This window comes from Scyliorhinus torazame, chromosome 14 (assembly GCF_047496885.1).
Source record: "Scyliorhinus torazame isolate Kashiwa2021f chromosome 14, sScyTor2.1, whole genome shotgun sequence".
Classification (NCBI taxonomy): domain Eukaryota; kingdom Metazoa; phylum Chordata; class Chondrichthyes; order Carcharhiniformes; family Scyliorhinidae; genus Scyliorhinus; species Scyliorhinus torazame.
The window spans coordinates 12,861,183-12,884,625 of record NC_092720.1 but is presented as its reverse complement, the minus strand read 5'-3'; the positions used below and the strand labels follow the sequence as shown (position 1 = coordinate 12,884,625).

The 23,443-nt window shown below is 49.0% G+C and overlaps 1 protein-coding gene across 9 annotated transcripts in view; it reads left to right on the top strand.

Moving 5' to 3' along the window:
• The window catches only part of LOC140389529 (IgGFc-binding protein-like), a 266,128-nt gene that overhangs the window by 150,164 nt on the left and 92,521 nt on the right, over window positions 1-23,443 (top strand). For all 9 annotated transcript variants that reach the window (XM_072473722.1, XM_072473723.1, XM_072473716.1 and 6 more), the window contains 3 exons: window positions 9,924-10,068; window positions 13,010-13,251; window positions 15,403-15,567. In XM_072473722.1, coding sequence (XP_072329823.1) covers window positions 9,924-10,068; window positions 13,010-13,251; window positions 15,403-15,567 — 552 coding nt within the window. The remainder of the gene's footprint in view (window positions 1-9,923; window positions 10,069-13,009; window positions 13,252-15,402; window positions 15,568-23,443) is intronic.

Below are 23,443 nucleotides of genomic sequence, written 5' to 3'. Positions count from 1 at the left end.
CTGCTGCCTCTCAAAAGCCCTCAGTTGCATATACCGGAATGCATTCCCTTGGGGCAACCCATATTTCTCGGTCAGCGCTCCCAGACTTGTGAACTTCCCATCTACAAACAGATCTTTCAGTTGCGTTACTCCTGCTCTTTGCCATATTCCAAATCCCCCATCCATTCTCCCCGGGGCAAACCTATGGTTATTTCTTATCGGGGACCCCACCAAGGCTCCCGTCTTTCCCCTATGCCGTCTCCACTGTCCCCAAATTTTCAAAGTCGCCAGCACCACCGGGCTTGTGGTGTATTTCTTCTGTGAGAACGGCAATGGGGCCGTCACCATAGCTTGTAGGCTAGTCCCCCTACAGGACGCCCTCTCCAATCTCTTCCACGCCGCTCCCTCCTCTTCTCCCATCCACTTACTCACCATTGAGATATTGGCGGCCCAGTAGTACTCATTTAGGCTCGGTAGTGCCAGCCCCCCCCTATCCCTACTACGCTGTAAGAATCCCTTCCTCACTCTCGGGGTCTTCCCGGCCCACACAAAACTCATGATACTCTTTTCGATCCTTTTGAAAAAAGCCTTCGTGATCACCACCGGGAGGCACTGAAACACAAAGAGGAATCTCGGGAGGACTACCATTTTAACCGCCTGCACCCTCCCTGCCAGTGACAGGGATACCATGTCCCATCTCTTGAAGTCCTCCTCCATTTGTTCCACCAATCGCGTTAAATTTAACCTATGCAATGTACCCCAATTCTTGGCTATCTGGATCCCCAAGTAACGAAAGTCCCTTGTTACCTTCCTCAGCGGAAAGTCCTCTATTTCTCTGCTCTGCTCCCCTGGATGCACCACAAACAACTCACTTTTCCCCATGTTCAGTTTATATCCTGAGAATTCTCCAAACTCCCGAAGTGTCCGCATTATCTCTGGCATCCCCTCCGCCGGGTCCGCTACATATAACAACAAATCATCCGCATACAGAGATACCCGGTGTTCTTCTCCTCCTCTAAGTACTCCCCTCCACTTCTTGGAACCCCTCAATGCTATTGCCAGGGGCTCAATCGCCAGTGCAAACAGTAATGGGGACAGAGGGCATCCCTGCCTTGTCCCTCTATGGAGCCGAAAGTATGCAGATCCCCGTCCAGTCGTGACCACACTCGCCACTGGTGCCCTATACAACAGCTGCACCCATCCAACATACTCATCTCCAAAACCAAATCTCCTCAGCACCTCCCACAAATAATCCCACTCCACTCTATCAAATGCTTTCTCGGCATCCATTGCCACCGCTATCTCCGCTTCCCCCTCTGGTGGGGGCATCATCATTACCCCTAGCAGCCTCCGTATATTCGTATTCAGCTGTCTCCCCTTCACAAACCCAGTTTGGTCCTCATGGACCACCCTCGGGACACAATCCTCTATCCTCATTGCCATTACCTTGGCCAGAATCTTAGCGTCTACATTTAGGAGGGAAATAGGTCTATAGGACCCGCATTGCAGCGGGTCCTTTTCCTTCTTTAGGAGAAGCGATATCGTTGCCTCAGACATAGCCGGGGGCAGCTGTCTCCTTTCCTTTGCCTCATTAAAGGTCCTCATCAGTAGCGGGGCGAGCAAGTCCACATATTTCCTGTAAAATTCAACTGGGAATCCATCCGGTCCCGGAGCCTTCCCCGCCTGCATGCTCCTAATTCCTTTCACTACTTCCTCTATTTCAATCTGTGCTCCCAGTCCCACCCTTTCCTGCTCCTCCACCTTGGGAAATTCCAGCCGGTCCATAAAGCCCATCATTCTCTCCCTCCCATCCGGGGGTTGAGCTTCGTATAATTTTTTATAAAATGCCTTGAACACTCCATTCACTCTCTCCGCTCCCCGCTCCATCTCTCCTTCCTTATCCCTCACTCCCCCTATTTCCCTCGCTGCTCCCCTTTTCCTCAATTGGTGGGCCAGCAACCTGCTCGCCTTCTCCCCATATTCGTACTGTACACCCTGTGCCTTCCTCCACTGTGCCTCTGCAGTACCCGTTGTCAGCAAGTCAAATTCTACGTGTAGCCTTTGCCTTTCCCTGTACAGTCCCTCCTCCGGTGCCTCCGCATATTGCCTGTCCACCCTCAGAAGTTCTTGCAGCAACCGCTCCCGTTCCCTACTCTCCTGCTTTCCTTTATGTGCCCTTATTGATATCAGCTCCCCTCTAACCACTGCCTTCAGCGCCTCCCAGACCACTCCCACCTGGACCTCCCCATTATCATTGAGTTCCAAGTACTTTTCAATGCACCCCCTCACCCTTAGACACACCCCCTCATCTGCCATTAGTCCCATGTCCATTCTCCAGGGTGGGCGCCCTTCTGTTTCCTCCCCTATCTCCAAGTCCACCCAATGTGGAGCGTGATCCGAAATGGCTATAGCCGTATACTCCGTTCCCCTCACCTTCGGGATCAACGCCCTTCCCAAAACAAAAAAGTCTCTTCGCGAATAGACTTTGTGGACATAGGAGAAAAACGAAAACTCCTTACTCCTTGGTCTGCTAAATCTCCACGGGTCTACTCCTCCCATCTGCTCCATAAAATCTTTAAGCACCTTGGCTGCTGCCGGCCTCCTTCCAGTCCTGGACCTCGACCTGTCCAGCCCTGGTTCCAACACCGTATTGAAATCTCCCCCCATTACCAACTTTCCCACCTCTAGGTCCGGGATGCGTCCTAGCATACGCCTCATAAAATTGGCATCATCCCAGTTCGGGGCATATACGTTTACCAAAACCACCGTCTCCCCCTGTAGTTTGCCACTCACCATCACGTATCTGCCCCCGCTATCCGCCACTACAGTCTTTGCCTCAAACATTACCCGCTTCCCCACTAATATAGCCAACCCCCTGTTTTTCGCATCTAGCCCCGAATGGAACACCTGCCCCACCCAACCTTTGCGTAGTCTCACCTGGTCTATCAGTTTCAAGTGCGTTTCCTGTAACATAACCACGTCTGCCTTAAGTTTCTTAAGGTGTGCAAGTACCCGTGCCCTCTTTATCGGCCCGTTCAGCCCTCTCACGTTCCACGTGATCAGCCGGGTTGGGGGGCTTTTTACCCCCCCCCCTTGTCGATTAGCCATCCCCTTTTTCCAGCTCCTCACCCGGTTCCCACGCAGCTGTGTCCCCCCCAGGCGGTGCCCCCCCGCCCATCCCACCCCATACCAGCTTCCCCCCTCTCCCCAGCAGCAGCAGCCCAATAATTCCCCCCTCCCACCCCCCCCCCCCCCGCTAGATCCCCCACTAGCGTAGTTACACCCCCCATGTTGCTCCCAGAAGTCAGCAAACTCTGGCCGACCTCGGTTTCCCCCCGTGACCTCGGCTCGCACCGTGCGACGCCCCCTCCTTCCTGCTTCCCTATTCCCGCCATGATTATCATAGCGCGGGAACCGAGCCCGCGCTTCCCCCTTGGCCCCGCCCCCCAATGGCCAACGCCCCATCTCTTCCACCTCCTTTCCTCCCCCCACCACCTCCTGTGGAAGAGAGAAAAGTTACCACATTGCAGGATTAATAACATAAAACTCCTCTTTCCCCCCCTTTTACCCCCCATACTCGCCCCACCCCTTTGTTTCAAACATTCTTTTTTTAATAACCCGCTCATTCCAATTTTTCTTCCACGATAAAAGTCCACGCCTCATCCGCCGTCTCAAAGTAGTGGTGCCTCCCTTGATATGTGACCCACAGTCTTGCCGGCTGCAGCATTCCGAATTTTATCTTCTTTTTGTGAAGCACCGCCTTGGCCCGATTAAAGCTCGCCCTCCTTCTCGCCACCTCCGCACTCCAGTCTTGGTATACGCGGATCACCGCGTTCTCCCACTTACTGCTCCGAGTTTTCTTTGCCCATCTAAGGACCATCTCTCTGTCCTTAAAACGGAGGAATCTCACCACTATGGCTCTAGGAATTTCTCCTGCTCTCGGTCCTCGCGCCATCACTCGGTATGCTCCCTCCATCTCCAGCGGACCCGCCGGGGCCTCCGCTCCCATTAACGAGTGCAGCATCGTGCTCACATATGCCCCGACGTCCGCTCCCTCCGCACCTTCAGGAAGACCAAGAATCCTTAGGTTGTTCCTCCTCGCGTTGTTCTCCAGCGCCTCCAGCCTTTCCACACATCGTTTATGGTGTGCCTCGTGCATCTCCGTCTTCACCACCAGGCCCTGTATGTCGTCCTCATTCTCGGCAGCCTTTGCCTTCACGACCCGAAGCTCCCGCTCATGGGTCTTTTGCTCCTCCTTTAGCCCTTCGATCGCCTGTAATATCGGGGCCAACAGCTCCTTCTTCAATTCCTTTTTGAGTTCTTCCACGCAGCGTTTCAAAAACTCGTGTTGTTCAGGGCCCCATATTAAACTGCCACCTTCCGACGCCATCTTGGTTTTTGCTTGCCTTCCTTGCCGCTGCTCTAAAGGATCCACCGCAATCCGGCCACCTTCCTCTCCTTTTTTCATCCGTATCTAGGGGGGATTCCCTTCTGGTTCACCGCACAGTACTTTTAGCCGTTAAAATTGCCGTTGGGGCTCTTATTAAGAGCCCAAAAGTCCGTTCCACCGGGAGCTGCCGAAACGTGCGACTCAGCTGGTCATCGCCGCACCCGGAAGTCCCCGAGGCTGATCTTGATGACGTACTGCAGGACGTGTCCCGCTCTCAGATGGGAATGGCTGAGGTGCTGTGGAACTTGACCCAGTCGCAGGTGAGATTAGCGAGGCAGTGCAGATCATGGCCTCGTCACTGAGGAGCATCGCCGAGGGCGTCGACACAATGGTGCAGGCATGTTTGTAAATTTCTTTTTTCATTTTTCCAATGAAGGAGTAATTTAGTGTGGCCAGTCCACCTACCCTGCGCATCTTTGGTTTGACCCACGCAGACACGGGGAGAATGTTCAAACTCCACACGAACAGTGATCCCGGAGCCGGGATGGAACCCGGTCCTCGGCGCCATGAGGTAGTTGTGCTAACCACTGTGCCGCTCCTTGATGGTGCAGGCATTGGGGAGCTGCCAGGGCTGGCAGTGTCAGATGATGCAGGGGCAGCCAGCTCGAACCAGCTACCCCTCCATCCTGAATTGTCCCCCGGGGCCCTATCGCCACTAACTGGGTAGAGGGGGCTCTGGTTGCCAACCCAGACCCGTCCATGGAGTGGACACCAGCTCCTCCCGAGTTCCACTCCTCTGATAGGGCCGCATCTCACAGCCAGCACACGGGACAGGCTGGCATTGGTGTGCAGGTGCCACCGACAAGTACGCCGCTGCCCTCCAGCCCCAGAACCGCCAGAGGACGCCCACCCACCAGGGGCATCGAAGGCCACGGGACGAGGTAAGCAGCAGGCTGCCTCCACCACTGATGTGCATTCTAGACGTACCAGCACAGCTATGAGCTAAGAGGGCCAAGCACATCAAGGATCACTGAAGGCACTGAAGAGAATCTTGCTGCAATTATACAGGGACTTGGTGAGGCCACACCTGGAATATTGGTCTTCTTATCTGAGGAAGGATGTTCTTGCTCTAGAGGGAGTGCACAGAATGTTTACCAGACTGATTCCTCGGATCGAGGGACCGACGTATGAGGAGAGATTGAGTCAGTTTGGATTGTATTCGCTGGAGTTTAGAAGGTTGAGTGGGAATCTCATAGAAATCTATAAAATCTTAACAGGACGAGATAGAGTAGATGCAAAAAGGATGTTCCCAATGTTGGGGGTGTCCAGAAGCAGGCGTGACAGACTGAGGACACAGGGTAGACCATTTAGGACAGAGATGAGAAATTTCTTCACCCAGAGAGTGGTGAGCCTGTGGAATTTATTAACACAGGAAGTAGTTGAGGCCCAAATATTGTGGGCCAAATTCTCCCGTCGGAGGGATCTTCAGCTTCGCTGGCAGCGCACTCACGCCTGCGGATTTTCCGACGGCATGGGGGTACCCACTATGCGAAACCCCATTGGCTGGCTGCTGGGACAGAGGATCCCCCGGCCAGTGGGGGCGCTCCAGACCCAGGACGGAGAATCCAGCCCTGCATGTTTTCAAGAAACAATTAGATCGAGCATTTGAAGGGAAGAGGATCAAAGGATATGCAGTGAATACGGGATTTGACTATTGAGTTGGATGATCAGCCATGATCATGATGAATGGTGGAGCAGACTCGAAGGGTCGAGTGGCTTTCTCCTGCTTCTATTTTCTATGTTTCTATGTAAGAAACAGCTGAAGGCACTGGATACTGCAAAGGCTATGGGCCCTGAAAACCTTCTGGCAATAATACTGAAGAACTTACCACGTCCCTAGCTAAGCTGTCCAGTGCAGCTACAATACTGGCATCTACCCTGCAATGTGGAAAATTGCCCAGGTATGTCCTGTACACAGGAAATAGGACAAATTCAACCTGACCAATTACCGCCTCATCAGTCTACTTTCAGTCATCAGTAAAGTAATGGAAGGGGTCATTAATCACTTACTCAGCAATAACCTGTTCATTGATGCTCCGTTGGGTTCCGCCATGGTCACTCATTTGCTGACCTCTTAACAGCCTTGGTTCAAACATGGACAAAAGAGTTGAACTCCAGAGGTGAAGTGAGAGCGACTGCCCTTGACATCAAGATAGCATCTGACATCAAGGAGCCTCAACAAAACTGCAGTCAGTGGGAATCAGGGGAAAAACCTCCACTGGCTAGAGTCATACCTGGCACAAAGGAAGATGGCTGTGGTTGGAGGTCAATCATCTCAGTTCCAGGACGTTACTGCAGGAGTTCCTCAGGATAGTGTCCTAGGCTCAACCATCTCTAGCTGCTTCATCAGTGACCTTCCTTCCAGCATTTCTTTTCAGTAATCTTTATTGTCACGAGTAGGCTAACATTAACACTGCAATGAAGTTACTGTGGAAATTCCCCAGTCACCACATTCCGGCGCTTGTTCTGGGGCACAGAGGGAGAATTCAGAATGTCCAAACTACCTAACAGCACGTCTTTCGGGACTTGTGGGAGGAAATCGGAGCACCCAGCGGAAACCCAAGCAGACACGGGGAGAACGTGCAGACTCCGCCCAGACAGTGATCCATGCCGAAAATCGAACCTGGGACCCAGCAGCTGTGAAGCAACAGTGCTACCCACTGTGCTGCCGTACTGCTACTTATGGTCTGCATAAGGTCAGAAGTGGGAATGTTCACTAATGATTGCACAATTTTCAGCACCATTCACGACTCCTCAGATACCGAAACAGTCCATGTCCAAATCCAACAATACTTGGACATTCTCTATGCTTGGGCTGACAAGTGGCACACAAGTGCCAGGCAATGACCATCTCTCAGAGATGGTCTCACCATCGCCTCTTGACATTGAGTGGCTTTACCATCGCTGAATCTTCCACTTTCAACATCCTGGGGGTTACCATTGACTAGGAAGTGAACATGACTAGCCATATAAATACTGCGGCTACAAAAGCCTGTCAGAAGTTAAGAATCCTGCAGCGAGTAACTCACCTCCTGACTCTCCAAAGTCTGTCCATCACCTAATCGGCACAAGTCAGGACTGTGATGAGTGAATGAGTTTTGTTCCAACAACACTGAAGAAGCTTAACATCATCCAGGTCAAAGCAACCTGTTTGGTTGGTACCCCTTCCACAAACATTCACTCCCTTTACCACCGATGAACAATAGTAGCCGTGTGTACCCTCTGCAAGGTAAATTGTCGGAACTCACCAAGGCTCCTTCGGTAGCACCTTCGAAACAGCCGACCACTACCTTCTAGAAGGACACGGGCAACTGATAGATGAAAATGCCATCACTTGGGCGATCTCTTCCAAAGTCATTCACCATGCTGACTTACTGATATATCGGCATTCCTTCACTGTCGCTGGATCAAAATCCTGGAACTCCCTCCCTAACAGCACTGTGGGTGTACCTACAGGTCAGTGTAGCCATCTGGGATGGCCACTTACAACCAGGAACAGGGAAGGTCGCAAAGCATAGCGGGAAAAATGGACAATACGAGATTCAGGCAGGCTCAGAGCCTGAATGTAAATTTGCGAGTGAGGAATCCAGACGGTATCGAAACCCCCAACCGATTAGCATTTGATGGCCCATCTCCACCAGATACGGAGATACCTGAAGACAGAGAAAGATACAGACATGATGAAGACATACCTGATGATCTGCATCATGATCATCGTTGGAGCAATACAGTTGCACGCATTAGCGGACCTTACACCCCTCACCACACAGACCCTAAACATGACCACCCAACACGACGCCCTTAGCCCGGACACTACACCACACATAGACGCAGCCACTGATACCCCCACATGGTGTGAGAATATCATAAAATGGTATTCGCATTCGTACACAGTAGAGGCCCTATTGATTATAGCTACACTTTGCAGTGTCATCCAGACGATCAGACTTCGGAAATCCCGCCCTCCAGTATACACACTTAGAGCCCCTTTCCTCGCACTCCAGCAAACCCCACACTCTTTCTGAACCCTTCCTCCCTAATAAATTCTGCCGTTTTTTTAATAAAGTTACTTTCTTTGTACATGGACATTAGTGATAAGTAGGAATGTGATGCTGCTATTGGTTATTTTGTATTGTAAGATAAGTTCTTTGGTTATTAGATAGCAGCATGAGTGTAGTTTAGTTAAAGACAGTTAGAGGTTTCCCCTTTTTGTCTAAAGAGACTGAAATGTATGTTTGAAGGTTAAGTGTCCCCTTAGAATTCTTAGAGATATGTGTTGTATTAGGGAAACTTAGGTAAATATTTTGACCCATAGGACAGAGTAGGATAGAACCTGTCCTTGATTGAGGGTACCCGGCACGTCAGAGAACAGGAGAAAATCCAGTAGTGTGATCCTTCATACTTCGCGTTGAGGATCAAGAGGATGGAATGTAGCCATCTGGGAAGGCCACTTACAACCAGGAACAGGGAAGGTCGCAAAGCTTAGCGGGAAAAATGGACAATGCAAGATTCAGGCAGGCTCAGAGCCTGAATGTATATTTGCGAGTGAGGAATCCAGACGGTATCAAAACCCCCAACCGCTTAGCATTTGATGGCCCATCTCCGCCAGACAAAGGACTGATACTTGAGCGACCGATACAACCCCAGACACTTCGGCGCCACTCCCTGTACTAGGGAAGCGTAAACAACAGGGTCAATGACCGCTCAGGACATGCCCAGCCATCAAGGCACCCGCCCTTTTATTGTTTGAATCGAACACAGTGATCAGGAATTACCCAACTAGTGGGGTCCAAACTGAAGGACCGCCCAAAAGAGCGCGAAAACCCCCAAGGATAAAAAAGAGAGACCACCATGTGTTCGGCCTCTCTTGGACCTGGCGCTCCGGCAACATCTACCTCCAATTGCAGCACCACCAGAAGCAAGTTCAAGTTCAACGCCCGCTACCAGACGGATGAGCCTAGCTGAGCAGCAGTTACTCCTACAAACCCGATAGACCCAGAATTGAACAACGGCCAGTGTTCCTCTGACCTAAGCTGGGTGCCTGAAGTTAAGTACAGGTTGTCATAGTTGATAGGTGTCGTTTAACCAGTAATGTTTATGTTGCATGATTAATTGTGTGTGTAAATACAGTACCCTTGATCTTGAACTAACTAACTGGTGTTTGGCTCTTTGGTCGATAGCCGGTTGAACCTTGTGGTGGTATCAATTGGTAGCTGGCAACTCTGAGCAATAGAATGTAGATATCCAAAGAAAGGAGGGCAACCTCACTGACTGCCATATTTACAGTAGGTAAAAAAAGGCAACATTAGGGACTGCAGCGGTTCAAGAAGACAGCTCACCACCACCTTCCCAAGGACAATTGAGGATGATGATAAATGCTGGCTTAGCCTGTGATGCCCACATCCTGTAAATAAGTAAATGAAGGTGTAACTATTCAGTATTTTTTATATTGAAGTCATTTCATTTAACAATGTTCTGTTGGTTGATTTTTCAGATGAGTGAAAACTGGTTCACGCATGAGAATTGCACTGAGCGTTGTACGTGTTTGGGCAAAAACATCATCACCTGTAGAACCTGGCAATGTGGAGTGCTGGAGACATGTGAGCGACGTGATGGAGAGCTGGGGTGTCACATGACAGGTTGGTAGCCTTGCCTCGTGAAGAGGTAGCACAATGGTCTGCCAATGGGCAGTGGCATCTTTAGCTCAAGCATGTGGAAAGAGAAAGATGTCAAATCTGCTTTGAACAAAGTTCGCTGTATTCCTAGCTAATAACTTGTGTTCCTCTGATTCAATTTGTGTAGAAATATATCACCTGGTGGTTACTTAGTTCACACCTAATCAGGATTCAATCACTATTCTGAGATAACTAATATTAGTTGAGGCAGCAGTAAGAGATATTACAACTTGCCTCAGAACCCATGTCCTAGGCAAAGTAATTAGCCATGCTCCTGATGGGAGTGACTCCCGCTATAGCGTGGACAGACAACTACCACCTACATTTATATTGTACTTTTAATGTAATAAAATGTCCCAAAGTGCATAACAGGAGCATTATAAAGCAAAAATAGGGTGCTACAGAAGGCAAGATTAGGGCAGGTGGTCAAAGTGTGTCCTAAAGGAACAATGAGAGGTTGAGATATGGAAAGATTTCGAGAGGGAGTTCTAGCTTTTTGGAGCTAGGCTATTGTAGGTACACATACCAATGGCGAGTGATTGAAATCAGGCATGCTTCAGAGGCCAGATTGCAGATTGTGGGGGTTGGAGAAAATTCCAGAGATAGGGAGGGGCAAACCCATGAAAGGGTTTGAAAACAAGGCTGAGAATTTTAAAATCCAGGAGTTTGAAACAGGGACCTGAACCAATGTTGTCAGACTTCCCAATGTTTAATTAGAGAAAATGTCAGCGTGTGCTGTCTATCGGATAAACAGAATACTCTGGCTTTGGATAGAATGGAATCAGGCGAGTCCCAGCTGGACCAGCTGTATGGAGTTCCAGTAATTTTTCCAAGTTTCCCACAACCACGACTACACTTCAGTGCTGTTTCATTGGCTGTAAAGCACTGTGAAACCCCCTCATAAGCATACCAACTGTGAATGTGTGAATTTTAATCCAGGGAAGGAGCCAGCTGTCTTGATGACCCTCAATAACTGAATTTCATTTTTATAGTCAGTATCAAAGATAATGTGGGGGAGGGAAGGGGGAGGATTCTCTGCTCCCGCCCACTAAAATCGGGAATCCTGTTTAGGTGTAGAATCCCTCATTGGCCCAAAAACGGGATAGTGCCAGACGGCGAACCAATACCCCAGTTCTCAGTCCCACCCCGCCAGCCATAGTGGGCTTTCTAAAAAAGTGAAAGCACTTAGCTTTTTTTAAATGGCCAGCAGCTGTCAATCAGAACAAGGATGTTTATAAACATTGTAGTCAGGATCAATGGATGGTACTTCAGATGTATTCAAGCATGAAGGGATAAAGGTTAAAAAACCAAATTGCTGTGTTTAAACCATTAAATTGTCAATCAAAGGCTAGTTAAAGGTACTGCACTGTGAAATTTTGATTATTTGATTGATTTGATTTATTGTCACCTGTACCAAGGTACAGTGAAAAATATTGTTCTGCATACATTCCAGAAAGATCGTTCCATACATGAAAAAACAGGACACACATAAATACACAATGTAAATACATAGACATAGGCATCGTGTGAAGCACACCGAGTGTAGTGCTACTCAGTAGAGAAGATGTGTGAAGAGATCAGTTCAGTCTATAAGAGGGTCATTCAGGAGTTTGGTAACAGCGGAGAAGAAGCTGTTTTTCAACCTGTTAATGCGTGTTCTCAGACTTTTGATTCAATGCAAAGCATTTCAAAGTATTTTGGAGATTTCAAAGCTTTTTAAGTGTTGTGGGCATTCCAGGAAGGCTGGGACACTTCAGAAATCAATAATAATAATATTATAATATTTATTGATGGCACAAGTAGGCTTACATTAACACTGCAATGAAGTTACTGTGGAACGTTCCTGGTTATTATTATTATTATTAGTTGCCACATTCTCCCGCCTGTTTGGGTACACAGGGAGAATTCAGAATGTCCAATTCACGTAACAGCACGTCTTTCGGGACTTGTGGGAGGAAACCAGAGCACCCGGAGGAAACCCATGAAGACACAGAGAGAATGTGCAGACTCCGCACAGACAGTGACCCAAGCTGGGAATCGAACCTGGCACTCTGGAGCTGTGGAGCAACAGTGCTAACCACTGTGCTACCGTGCAAGAGCATAGGGTTGAGTTAACAGATGTGAGGAAAGGGAAGTCATCCTGGCTTGAATCTTCAAAGAACTGTCTGATCTGCTCATCAGCCGACAGGCAGAGCATCTCAGAGTGAGAAGGCCGCTTCAGAGTTCAAACAGGCCAGGAAAGGATGATGATTTTGAACAGAGGACTGCCTGAGATCACCATGCTCAGAGCGATCTTCAGGTTGCCCAGCGCTAAAAGAGGCAGTCCAGAACGCCCATACCGGAGAGGGGTTCCCGGGGTCCCTTAGCCAACCCGAGCCCATGCATCTCGCAGGACCCTTCGGGGGTCCTCCCTCTGCAGCCTGGCATCGATAGAGGGCACATGAGAAATGGACTTACCTCCTCAGGGTCCGTTGTGGCAGGCTAGGGTGTCATCACCAGGATGTCAATGCCAGGGGGCAGTGTAGTGTTGACAATGACAGGTGCGGGGCCAGAAGAGGATTCTGGAAGGGGGCAGCAGTGACTGAATGGGGGGGTTGGCTGAGGGGGGCGTCGGGTGGAAGGCTCAGGTCATACGCGTGCATCCGTGATAAGGGGGGTGGTGACCTATTATTCCCATGGTTGGTTGAAGGATGCCCCTCCTTGATGAGGGGTTGGGGATGCTCTCCTTGTCAGCGGTGGAGGGGGGGGGGAGTGGCGGTGAACATTTGCATTGGGTGGGGGGTGCTGTCTCTGGACTCTGTGATTGAGGCATTCACTATGTCATCATGTACTTAGCTGCCATCATTTCTTCCAGCATTAAATGCTTTGTCCAACATTTCACACTATGTTATTATTCTTTCCCTAGGAAGTGCCTCCTGCTATGTCAGTGGTGATGCTCACTATTATACCTTTGATAAAATCATGTACACATTCTCGGGCACATGTGCTTATACCCTGGTAAAAGTCTGTGACAACAGCAGTGTGGTTCCTGTCAGCATCACCACGTTGAATGAAGGTCATGGGCAGAACCTCTCAACTTATTTGAGAGAGATCTACATAGACGTGTATGGTGTACACCTCACACTGCAGAAGAATAGAAGGATCTTGGTAAGACCTCAGCAGTGAAATGTAAAAGATTGCAAAAGATTTCATTTGTATCAACCTTAAACCTTTTCTTTGTGTTGTTTTGTGTGAATGTTATGCCCATCAAGTGAAGAATTCTGGCGCTATCATTGCCACAGAGGCGCGAATGGATGAAGAATTATCTATATTGGGCACCCAATATAATCTTTATTGGTGTCACAAGTAGGCTTACATTAACACTGCAGTGAAGTTACTGTGAAAATCCCCTAGTCACCACATTCCGGCGCCAGTTCAGGTACACTGAGGGAGAATTCAGAATGTCCAATTCATCTAAGAAGCAGTCTTTCGGGACTGCGGGGGGAAATCGGAGCACCCGGAGGAAACCCACGCAGACACGGGGGAAAACGTGCAGACTCCTCACAGATAGTGACCCAAGCCAGGAATCGAACCCGAGTCCCTGGCGTTGTGAAGCAACGAGACTAACCACTGTGCTACCATGCCACACATGTTAGAACTGGAGGCTGGAAGGTAATGTCCTAGATTCCTCTGTGTCAATGATAGCGAAACTGTCCCTTGCAATAGCAAATTGATGAAAACTTCCACTCTATAGCTGTTTGACTTCATAATAATAATAATAAAACCCTGGAAAAAAGTTACACCCTGTTTTAACAGAATGCTAAGTTCAGTATTATGCGAAACACACCCACTGGGCATGAAAAGCTAATTTTATCATGATGGAATGTCAAATTTCTTCATGTTTATTAAAAACTCCAAGTTTTTAAAAACAGGTTTTTTCTTTCTTTCGCTTCAAGTTCAATACCATCATACATTTATTTCGCGATTTGAAAATGTAATAAAGAAGATTTTTCAGCATTTTTAACTTCTTGGTTTGCTATGTTTAAAAATTTAAATGCGATTGGTTGACTTTCTGCCTACTGACATCACTGCTGCATGCCAAGACATCCTGCTGATTTGGCACCAGGTACACTGCCATCAGGAAAAGGGGAAATTCCCGTCACAGAGAACACTAGATCTTTGGGGGAAGCTTTCTTCGAGGTCAGCAGTGAACATCATTGCTTTGCTGCTGACCACAAAATCCAGGTCAGTGTTTGGCACAGTTAAATGGTCAGCAGTCGCTACAGCAGTGCACCTCAGCCTCAACTTAAGGAGAGCAATCATATTGCAGCAGGGAAATATTTTCAATTTCTCATCCATCGCTTCTGAAACTGCAAATCGCACCAATCAATTAATAAAGGCATTTATCTTTTGCCTCAATGTTCCATAGGATTCATTGGCCAATGCTGTATAATATATTTAACTGTGCTGGAGGGCAGGAATAGTCTCAAGCTGATCTGGAAAAAATGCCTTCAGGTGACATATCATGTTTAGAAACTGACTAGAAAAATTACATGCACATAAGATCATAGAATAGTTACAGCACTTGAGTCCATTTGGCCCATGGTATCCATGTTGGCTCTGTGTAAGAACCACTCAGCTAGTCCCAGTCACCCTAACTTCTCTCCGTAACCCTACATTTTTCTTATCTGCAGATAATCATCCAATTCCTTTTGGAAGCCATAATTGATCTGTCTCCACCACACTCAGGCAGTGAATTCCAGATCCTAAGCCCACACTGCATCAAAAGGCTTCCCCTCATGTTGCATATCACTTCACACTTCTCTGCATTAAATTTCATTTGCCACATGTCCAGCGTGTCCATGCTCACTTGATGTCTATCACTGTCCTCCTCACAGTTCACAATACTTCCAAGTTTTGTGAAGTGGCTGTAGCCCACTACTCTGAGCTACAAAATACTCGTACCAGTGGAGAGATTTTCCTCTGTACCGGATGTGTCATGAAATTTTTCATTAATTGGAATGGATTTTTAACTTGCGATTTGGTGTAAAACCGCCACTGGATGAATCGGCTGTAACAGAAACCTAACAAATTAAGTGAGTGGAAATTAACGTGGAGCAGTTCCTGTACTGAATGGGCAATCCACAACATCAGAGGCAAGGTGAAAACATCTTTTTTGTACTGAGTTTAGTGTTAGTTTTCTTCCCTCAATATTCTGTGGTAACTGTTTCGTTTTTAGTGCTGAAAAGTTGTTCTGTTTCAACGTCATTTTTCTCCAGTTGATTGCGTCGGTCTCATAAAAAACTTCTTACTTTCCAGCTGGATGGAGAAAGGATTCGCATGCCAATCCAGGGTCGTTTAAGAGGCATAAATGTTCTGACCAATGGCATCTACACAATCGTTGAGACAGATTTTGGAATGTCAGTGAGATATGACGGCAATCACAATCTAGTGATTGATTTGCCAAACTCGTATCATTCAAAGGTAAGCAGACCCACACATTTTCTCGTAGTCAACCTAAATGTTATGCACATACTGGAAAACAACCCCCTTATTGTCACTAAAGAACTGAGAACCTGCAATAAAACCAGGGACTCAGAACACAGTGTATATGCTTGTTATAAAAATTAATCAGGATGTTATTTCAGTAAGTTACAGAAAAACCTAATAATGTATGCATATTTTAATATAAGCTAAATCGAGATTAACTTTTTCCTCATGGTTTTAATCATTCATGAAATAGATGTGTACCGTGGTGAAGGAATATGCTTTTCCGTGATAGGTCTGAGTGAATCATTTTGAAGTGATTTCATTCTGGTGTAACAGCATTGAGATTAAATTTAAAACAGCAAACACAAAGATAGCCTGTTAAGAACTTCTTGACTGCTTGTTAAAACTACAAACAAGCACAGGTCAAATTTGAAGAATTGTTTTAAAATTATCTGTCATACATTCAAAAGGAGGAATAAAATACAGTGCAGATACCATTTTTACATTGTTTTTGACAGATAGTCAGTAAGTGATACAGATAGGGAAGCATACAGAGCAAGCAATGAGCCTGGTGTACTTAGCAATAGGAAGCAACAGTATACTGGGCTCAAACCTTTCTACTTCTGATGGATTTAACTACTCCAATGGCCTATTTAGTATAAACTCCAGAGCAATTTGTGTTTACCACTGATCTGTCATGGAATAGCTGCTCTGAGAAAGGGGAACAGTAAGGTTCATCCAATTAGACTGAGCAGCCCTAAGTTTAAGAGGAGAAAATATCAACTGGCGATGCCTCCCCTAATCACTAATAGCTCTTGTTATGAATTGAATGCGTAGGGAATCATAGAATTTATAGTGCAGAAGGAGGCCATTCGGCCCATTGAGTCTGCACCGGCCCTGGGAAAGAGCACCCTACTTAAGCCCACGCTTCCACCTATCCCCATAACCCCGTAACCCCACCTAACATTTTGGACACTAAGGGTAATTTATCATGGCCAATCCACCTAACCTGCACATCTTTGGACTGTGGGAAGAAACCGGAGCCCCCGGAGGAGCTGGGATTCATCTCGATGGCCAACAGTATTGAAAGCCCTTGTGAATTTCACTGTATAGTCTTAAACATAAGACCAAAAACAGTTACATGAGGTTACTCAAGATCCTTGTGAGCCAATTTGTGATGTAAGTCTTACACCTCGGTTTATTTTTAGTATACTTTGATATTTTGAAGCTCATGTTGGACATAGAACATAGAACAATACAGCGCAGTACAGGCCCTTCGGCCCACGATGTTGCACCGAAACAAAAGCCATCTAACCTACACTATGCCATTATCATCCATATGTTTATCCAATAAACTTTTAAATGCCCTCAATGTTGGCGAATTCACTACTGTAGCAGGTAGGGCATTCCACGGCCTCACTACTCTTTGCGTAAAGAACCTACCTCTGACCTCTGTCCTATATCTATTACCCCTCAGTTTAAAGTTATGTCCCCTCGTGCCAGCCATATCCATCCGCGGGAGAAGGCTCTCACTGTCCACCCTATCCAACCCCCTGATCATTTTGTATGCCTCTATTAAGTCTCCTCTTAACCTTCTTCTCTCCAACGAAAACAACCTCAAGTCCATCAGCCTTTCCTCATAAGATTTTCCCTCCATGCCAGGCAACATCCTGGTAAATCTCCTCTGCACCCGCTCCAAAGCCTCCACGTCCTTCCTATAATGCGGTGACCAGAACTGTACGCAATACTCCAAATGCGGCCGTACCAGAGTTCTGTACAGCTGCAACATGACCTCCCGACTCCGGAACTCAATCCCTCTACCAATAAAGGCCAACACTCCATAGGCCTTCTTCACAACCCTATCAACCTGGGTGGCAACTTTCAGGGATCTATGTACATGGACACCTAGATCCCTCTGCTCATCCACACTTTCAAGAACTTTACCATTAGCCAAATATTCCACATTCCTGTTATTCCTTCCAAAGTGAATCACCTCACACTTAGAACATAGAACATAGAACAATACAGCGCAGTACAGGCCCTTCGGCCCACGATGTTGCACCGAAACAAAAGCCATCTAACCTACACTATGCCATTATCATCCATATGTTTATCTAATAAACTTTTAAATGCCCTCAATGTTGGCGAGTTCACTACTGTAGCAGGTAGGGCATTCCACGGCCTCACTACTCTTTGCGTAAAGAACCTACCTCTGACCTCTGTCCTATATCTATTACCTCTCAGTTTAAAGTTATGTCCCCTCGTGCCAGCCATATCCATCCGCGGGAGAAGGCTCTCACTGTCCACCCTATCCAACCCCCTGATCATTTTGTATGCCTCTATTAAGTCTCCTCTTAGCCTTCTTCTCTCCGAACGAAAACAACCTCAAGTCCATCAGCCTTTCCTCATAAGATTTTCCCTCCATACCAGGCAACATCCTGGTAAATCTCCTCTGCACCCGCTCCAAAGCCTCCACGTCCTTCCTATAATGCGGTGACCAGAACTGTACGCAATACTCCAAATGCGGCCGTACCAGAGAACTGTACAGCTGCAACATGACCTCCCGACTCCGGAACTCAATCCCTCTACCAATAAAGGCCAACACTCCATAGGCCTTCTTCACAACCCTATCAACCTGGGTGGCAACTTTCAGGGATCTATGTACATGGACACCTAGATCCCTCTGCTCATCCACACTTTCAAGAACTTTACCATTAGCCAAATATTCCGCATTCCTGTTATTCCTTCCAAAGTGAATCACCTCACACTTCTCTACATTAAACTCCATTTGCCACCTCTCAGCCCAGCTCTGCAGCTTATCTATATCCCTCTGTAACCTGCTACATCCTTCCACACTATCGACAACACCACCGACTTTAGTATCGTCTGCAAATTTACTCACCCACCCTTCTGCGCCTTCCTCTAGGTCATTGATAAAAATGACAAACAGCAACGGCCCCAGAACAGATCCTTGTGGTACTCCACTTGTGACTGTACTCCATTCTGAACATATACCATCAACCACCACCCTCTGTCTTCTTTCAGCTAGCCAATTTCTGATCCACATCTCTAAATCACCCTCAATCCCCAGCCTCCGTATTTTTTGCAATAGCCTACTGTGGGGAACCTTATCAAACGCTTTGCTGAAATCCATATACACCACATCAACTGCTCTACCCTCGTCTACCTGTTCAGTCACCTTCTCAAAGAAAAGGGTGCGATTCTCCGGAAAGATTTCTACGTGTTGTAGCGAGCGAGAATTGCCGCGAGCTTCCTAGCGCTCGGTCCAGCAAGGCCGGCAACACTATTCAACATTAATTGGTCCACTCAACAAGGCCTCACGGGCTTCTCGTCGCAAATGAAGGTTCGCCAGCTGATTCGCCGGCACCCCGCTTGCCAGCCCCCTGCTAACAAGGTCGAGCAGTACTTAAGATGCACTTGCTCATCCAATCCCAGCCAGCTCGCAACAGTGACGGCGAGGAGACCAGCTACAAGATGTGGGTTTGCTGAGCTGGGGAGGCTGCTAGATGTTGTGGAGGCCAGGAGAGATGTCCTGTTCGCCCAAGGAGAGTTAGTCATAGGGCAGCCAGTGCTGTATGGGCCAAGGTGACGGCGGATGAGCTTGGGGAGTGTGACCAGGAGGACTGGTGGCGGCGTACAGGACATAAGAATCCTCACGTCTGCCCTGGAAATGACCGGTGTGGCCAATGATACAGTGGTCACCCAGGCAGAGACTGGGGATGCATAGGTCAGGAACCACCGGGCTTCACCCAGAGGCCTCTCAAATGTGAATTGGTATTGCCTTACTGACTAACCCATCCCTCCCACTAACCATATGTCCATTCTCCCGCAAGTCCTCCAGCCAACGGCGCCGGCCCATTCTGGGCGGCACCCTCTCCAGCCTCCCAGCAGACCACCTTGGACGAGAGCTCCGAGGATACTGATGTGTTGGGTACTCTGCTACACAGACGAACCAACACGGTTGCGAATGGTACAACCCAGTTTTATTGCTGACATTTATTTACAGTGGTAAACTGGTTACTGAGGTTCGATCATAAGCCTAGAATCTGTGGACCTATTCCTAATACTATCTTGTAGTGGCACTCAGCACATGGTTGATGTCTGAGTGGCTTGCTATGAGCTCTGTGCCCTGAGCTGTCTCCTGCTGGAATTCTCAGGAAGTGTCGTGTTCCCTGTTTTGTACTGTGTATGCTCTTGCCTGTGATTGGCTGTGGTGTTGTGTGTGTGTTGATTGGTCCGTTGATCTGTCCATCAGTATGTATGTGCTATGATGTTTACCTGAATATCATGACATCCCTCCTTTTGTACAAGAACATGTGCCTATGTGGTTATAAATAGAGATGTGTACTGAGTGCAGCTGAATGTGTGTGTGTGCAATATCTACAGCATGTACATGGGGCTAAACTATATACAAGGGGCGATGTCGGGTGCGACATAACAACGAGGTTGTACTATAAACAAAGAACGGGGAAATGTTGAACGACAAAAACAAACTCTTGTAACGACAAGGAAGAACAGAAACATATTAACACAGTGGTATTATGAGTTCAATGTACAAACAGGCTCATAAGTCCAGTCTAGTAGGTGGGCGACGAATTCGGGTTGACCGCCTCAAGGGTGGGTCTGGATCCACTGGCTGAGGAATGGGTCTGGCCACGGGCGATGACGGAAGGGGCATGGTGGCAGGAAACTCCACGAAGGCGATATCAGGAACAACAGGAGGGCGCGGTGTCGGTGTAAGTTCCCGTAGCGAGCGTGGAAGTAGGCGAAGAGCCCGGCGATTGCGCCTACGAATGGAGCCATCAGGCATGCGAACCAGGAACGAGCGGGGAGCCACGCATCGGAGAACTTCGGCAGGTGCTGACCAGCCACCTTCTGGTAGGTGGATGCAGCGTCGTCTCCAGGCGCCAAGGCGGGAAGATCAGTTGCCCGTGTGTCATATGCCATCTTCTGGCGAACGCGCTGCTGTTGCATTCTGTGTAGTACCGGAGCATGGTTGGTTGTGGGTACCAGAATAGATGGCACAGTGGCCCTGAGGGTGCGACCCATCAACAGCTGGGCTGGTGAGAAGCCAGTGGCTAGTGGGGCCGAGCGATCGGCCAGCAGGGCTAGGCAGAAATCCGATCCGGCAGCAGCAGCCTTGCAGAGGAGACGCTTGACGATGTGAACACCCTTTTCTGCCTTTCCATTGGACTGGGGATGCAGCGTGCTGGACGTCACGTGTGTGAAGCCATACGAAGCAGCAAAGGACGACCATTCCTGGCTGGCAAAACAGGGCCCATTGTCCGACATGACAGTAATCGGAATGCCGTGGCGAGCGAAGGTGTCTTTGCAGGCCCTTATGACAGCGGACGATGTTAAATCGTGCAGGCGTATGACCTCTGGATAGTTGGAAAAGTAATCAATGACGATTACATAGTCCCTGCCAAGCGTGTGAAAAAGGTCCACACCCACCTTCGCCCAGGGGGACGTCACCAGCTCATGGGGCTGAAGCGTCTCAGGAGGCTGCGCCGGTTGAAACCTTTGGCAGGTGGGGCAGTTGAGCACCACATTGGCAATGTCAGCACTGATGCCCGGCTAGTATACCGCCTCTTGGGCTCTCTGTCTGCATTTCTCGACCCCCAGATGGCCTTCTTTTGTTGGTCGAGGACCAGCTTGTGCATGCTGTGCGGAATCACAATCCGGTCCAGCTTCAGAAGGACACCATCAATGACGGCCAAGTCGTCTCGGACATTGTAGAACTGCAGACACTGTCCTTTGAGCCACCCACCCATCATGTGGCGCATCAGCCGTTGTAGAAGGGGGTCAGCCGCAGTTTCCCGGCGAATACGGGCCAGACCGGAGTCGTCAGCTGGCAGATTTGCTGATGTGAAGGCCTGACAGCGCTTCGACCTGACAGACGAACCCCTCCGAATCGGGCGGTGTGCTCACTGCTCTGGATCGGGCATCCGCAATGATAAGGTCCTTTCCCGGGGTGTAGACCAGTTGGAAGACATACCTCCTGAGTTTAAGTAGGATGCGCTGGAGGCGAGGGGTCATCTCGTTCAGGTCCTTATTTATGATGCTGACCAGGGGGCGATGGTCAGTCTCAACGGTAAACTGGGGGAGACCATACACGTAGTCCTGGAACTTGTCTATTCCGGTCAGCAAACCCAGGCACTCTTTTTCGATCTGCGCGTCGCGCTGTTCTGTGGGTGTCATGGCCCGCGAGGCATAGGCGACCGGGGCCCATGACGCAGTGTCATCCCGCTGTAGGAGTACCGCCCCAATGCCGGACTGGCTGGCATCAGTTGAAATTTTTGTGTCACGAGATGTGTCGAAAACGCCAATACCGGGGCTGTGGAGAGCTTAATCTTGAGCTCCTCCCATTCCTTCTGGTGTGTGGGCAGCCACTGGAACTCCGTGGACTTCTTGACGAGGTGGCGCAGAGCCGTCGTGTGGGAGGCAAGGTTGGGAATGAACTTCCCCAGGAAGTTGACCATGTCTAGGAAGCGTAGCACTGCTTTCTTGTCTGCCGGCTGCGGCATGGCTGTAATGGCGCTGACCTTGTCTGCATCCGGACGGACCCCTGACCAGGAAATGTGGTCCCCCAGGAACTTCAGCTCGGTTTGGCCGAAAGAACACTTGGCTCGGTTGAGGCGCAGGCCGTTTTCCCATATGCGCGCAAAGACGCGCTGGAGACGATTGATGTGCTCCTGTGGTGTGGTGGACCAGATGATGACGTCGTCCACGTAGACGCGCACCCCTTCTATACCCTCCATCATCTGCTCCATGATCCTGTGAAAGACCTCGGATGCCGAGATGATGCCAAATGGCATTCTGTTATAGCAGAACCTGCCGAAAGGGGTGTTGAAGGTGCACAGCTTTCGGCTGGACTGATCCAGTTGGATCTGCCAAAAACCCTTCGAGGCATCCAGTTTAGTGAAGATTCTAGCCCGGGCCATTTCGCTCGTGATCTCTTCACGTTTGGGTATGGGGTAGTGTTCCCTCATTATGTTGTTGTTGAGGTCTTTTGGATCAATGCAGATCCGGAGCTCGCCGCAGGGCTTCTTAACACACACCATGGAGCTGACCCATGGCGTGGGCTCCGTGACCCGGCATAGCACCCCTTGGTCCTGGAGATCCTGCAGCTGCTGCTTGAGGCGGTCTTTGAGTGGCGCTGGGACCCTGCGAGATGCGTGAATGACCGGGGTGGCGTCCGGATTGAGCCGAATTCTGTAGGTGTAGGGCAGTGTTGCCATGCCCTTGAATGCCTCCTGGTTGTGGGTGAGGAGCGATTGGAGCTGTGCCCTGAATTCTACATCCGGGAAGTCAGATGTGCCTTCTGGAGACAGAGCGTGGATTTGTTGCACGAGGTGGAGAACCTTGCACGCCTGTGCGCCTAGCAGGGAGTCCTTTGATGACCCGACTATCTCGAATGAGAGTGTGACCGTGTGTGTGTTGTGTGTCACCTGGAGCTGGCAGGATCCCATAGTCGGGATAACGTTCCCATTGTAGTCGACCATCTTGCAAAGGGATGGCCAAATTGGTGGTCTGACCTTCATGGCGTAGAAGGCTGACCATGCTATGAGGTTGACGGAGGCGCCAGTGACCAGACGGAATGTTATCGGTGATCGGTTGACCGTTAGGGTGGCACACCATTCATCACCCGGATTGACAGTGTTCACTTGCAACGGCTGGTGGGTCCTGGCTGGAGACATCCGGTTCCCATCAATGACCGCAACACGGAAGGCGTCCCAGTCGTCTGTGTCACTGGTTTGGATATCGTCTGGGCACGACTCGTAGTAAGGAGGCTGAATGGTCCGCACATCCCGAGGTTGTCGGAGTTGGGGAACATTGGCAGGTTGAG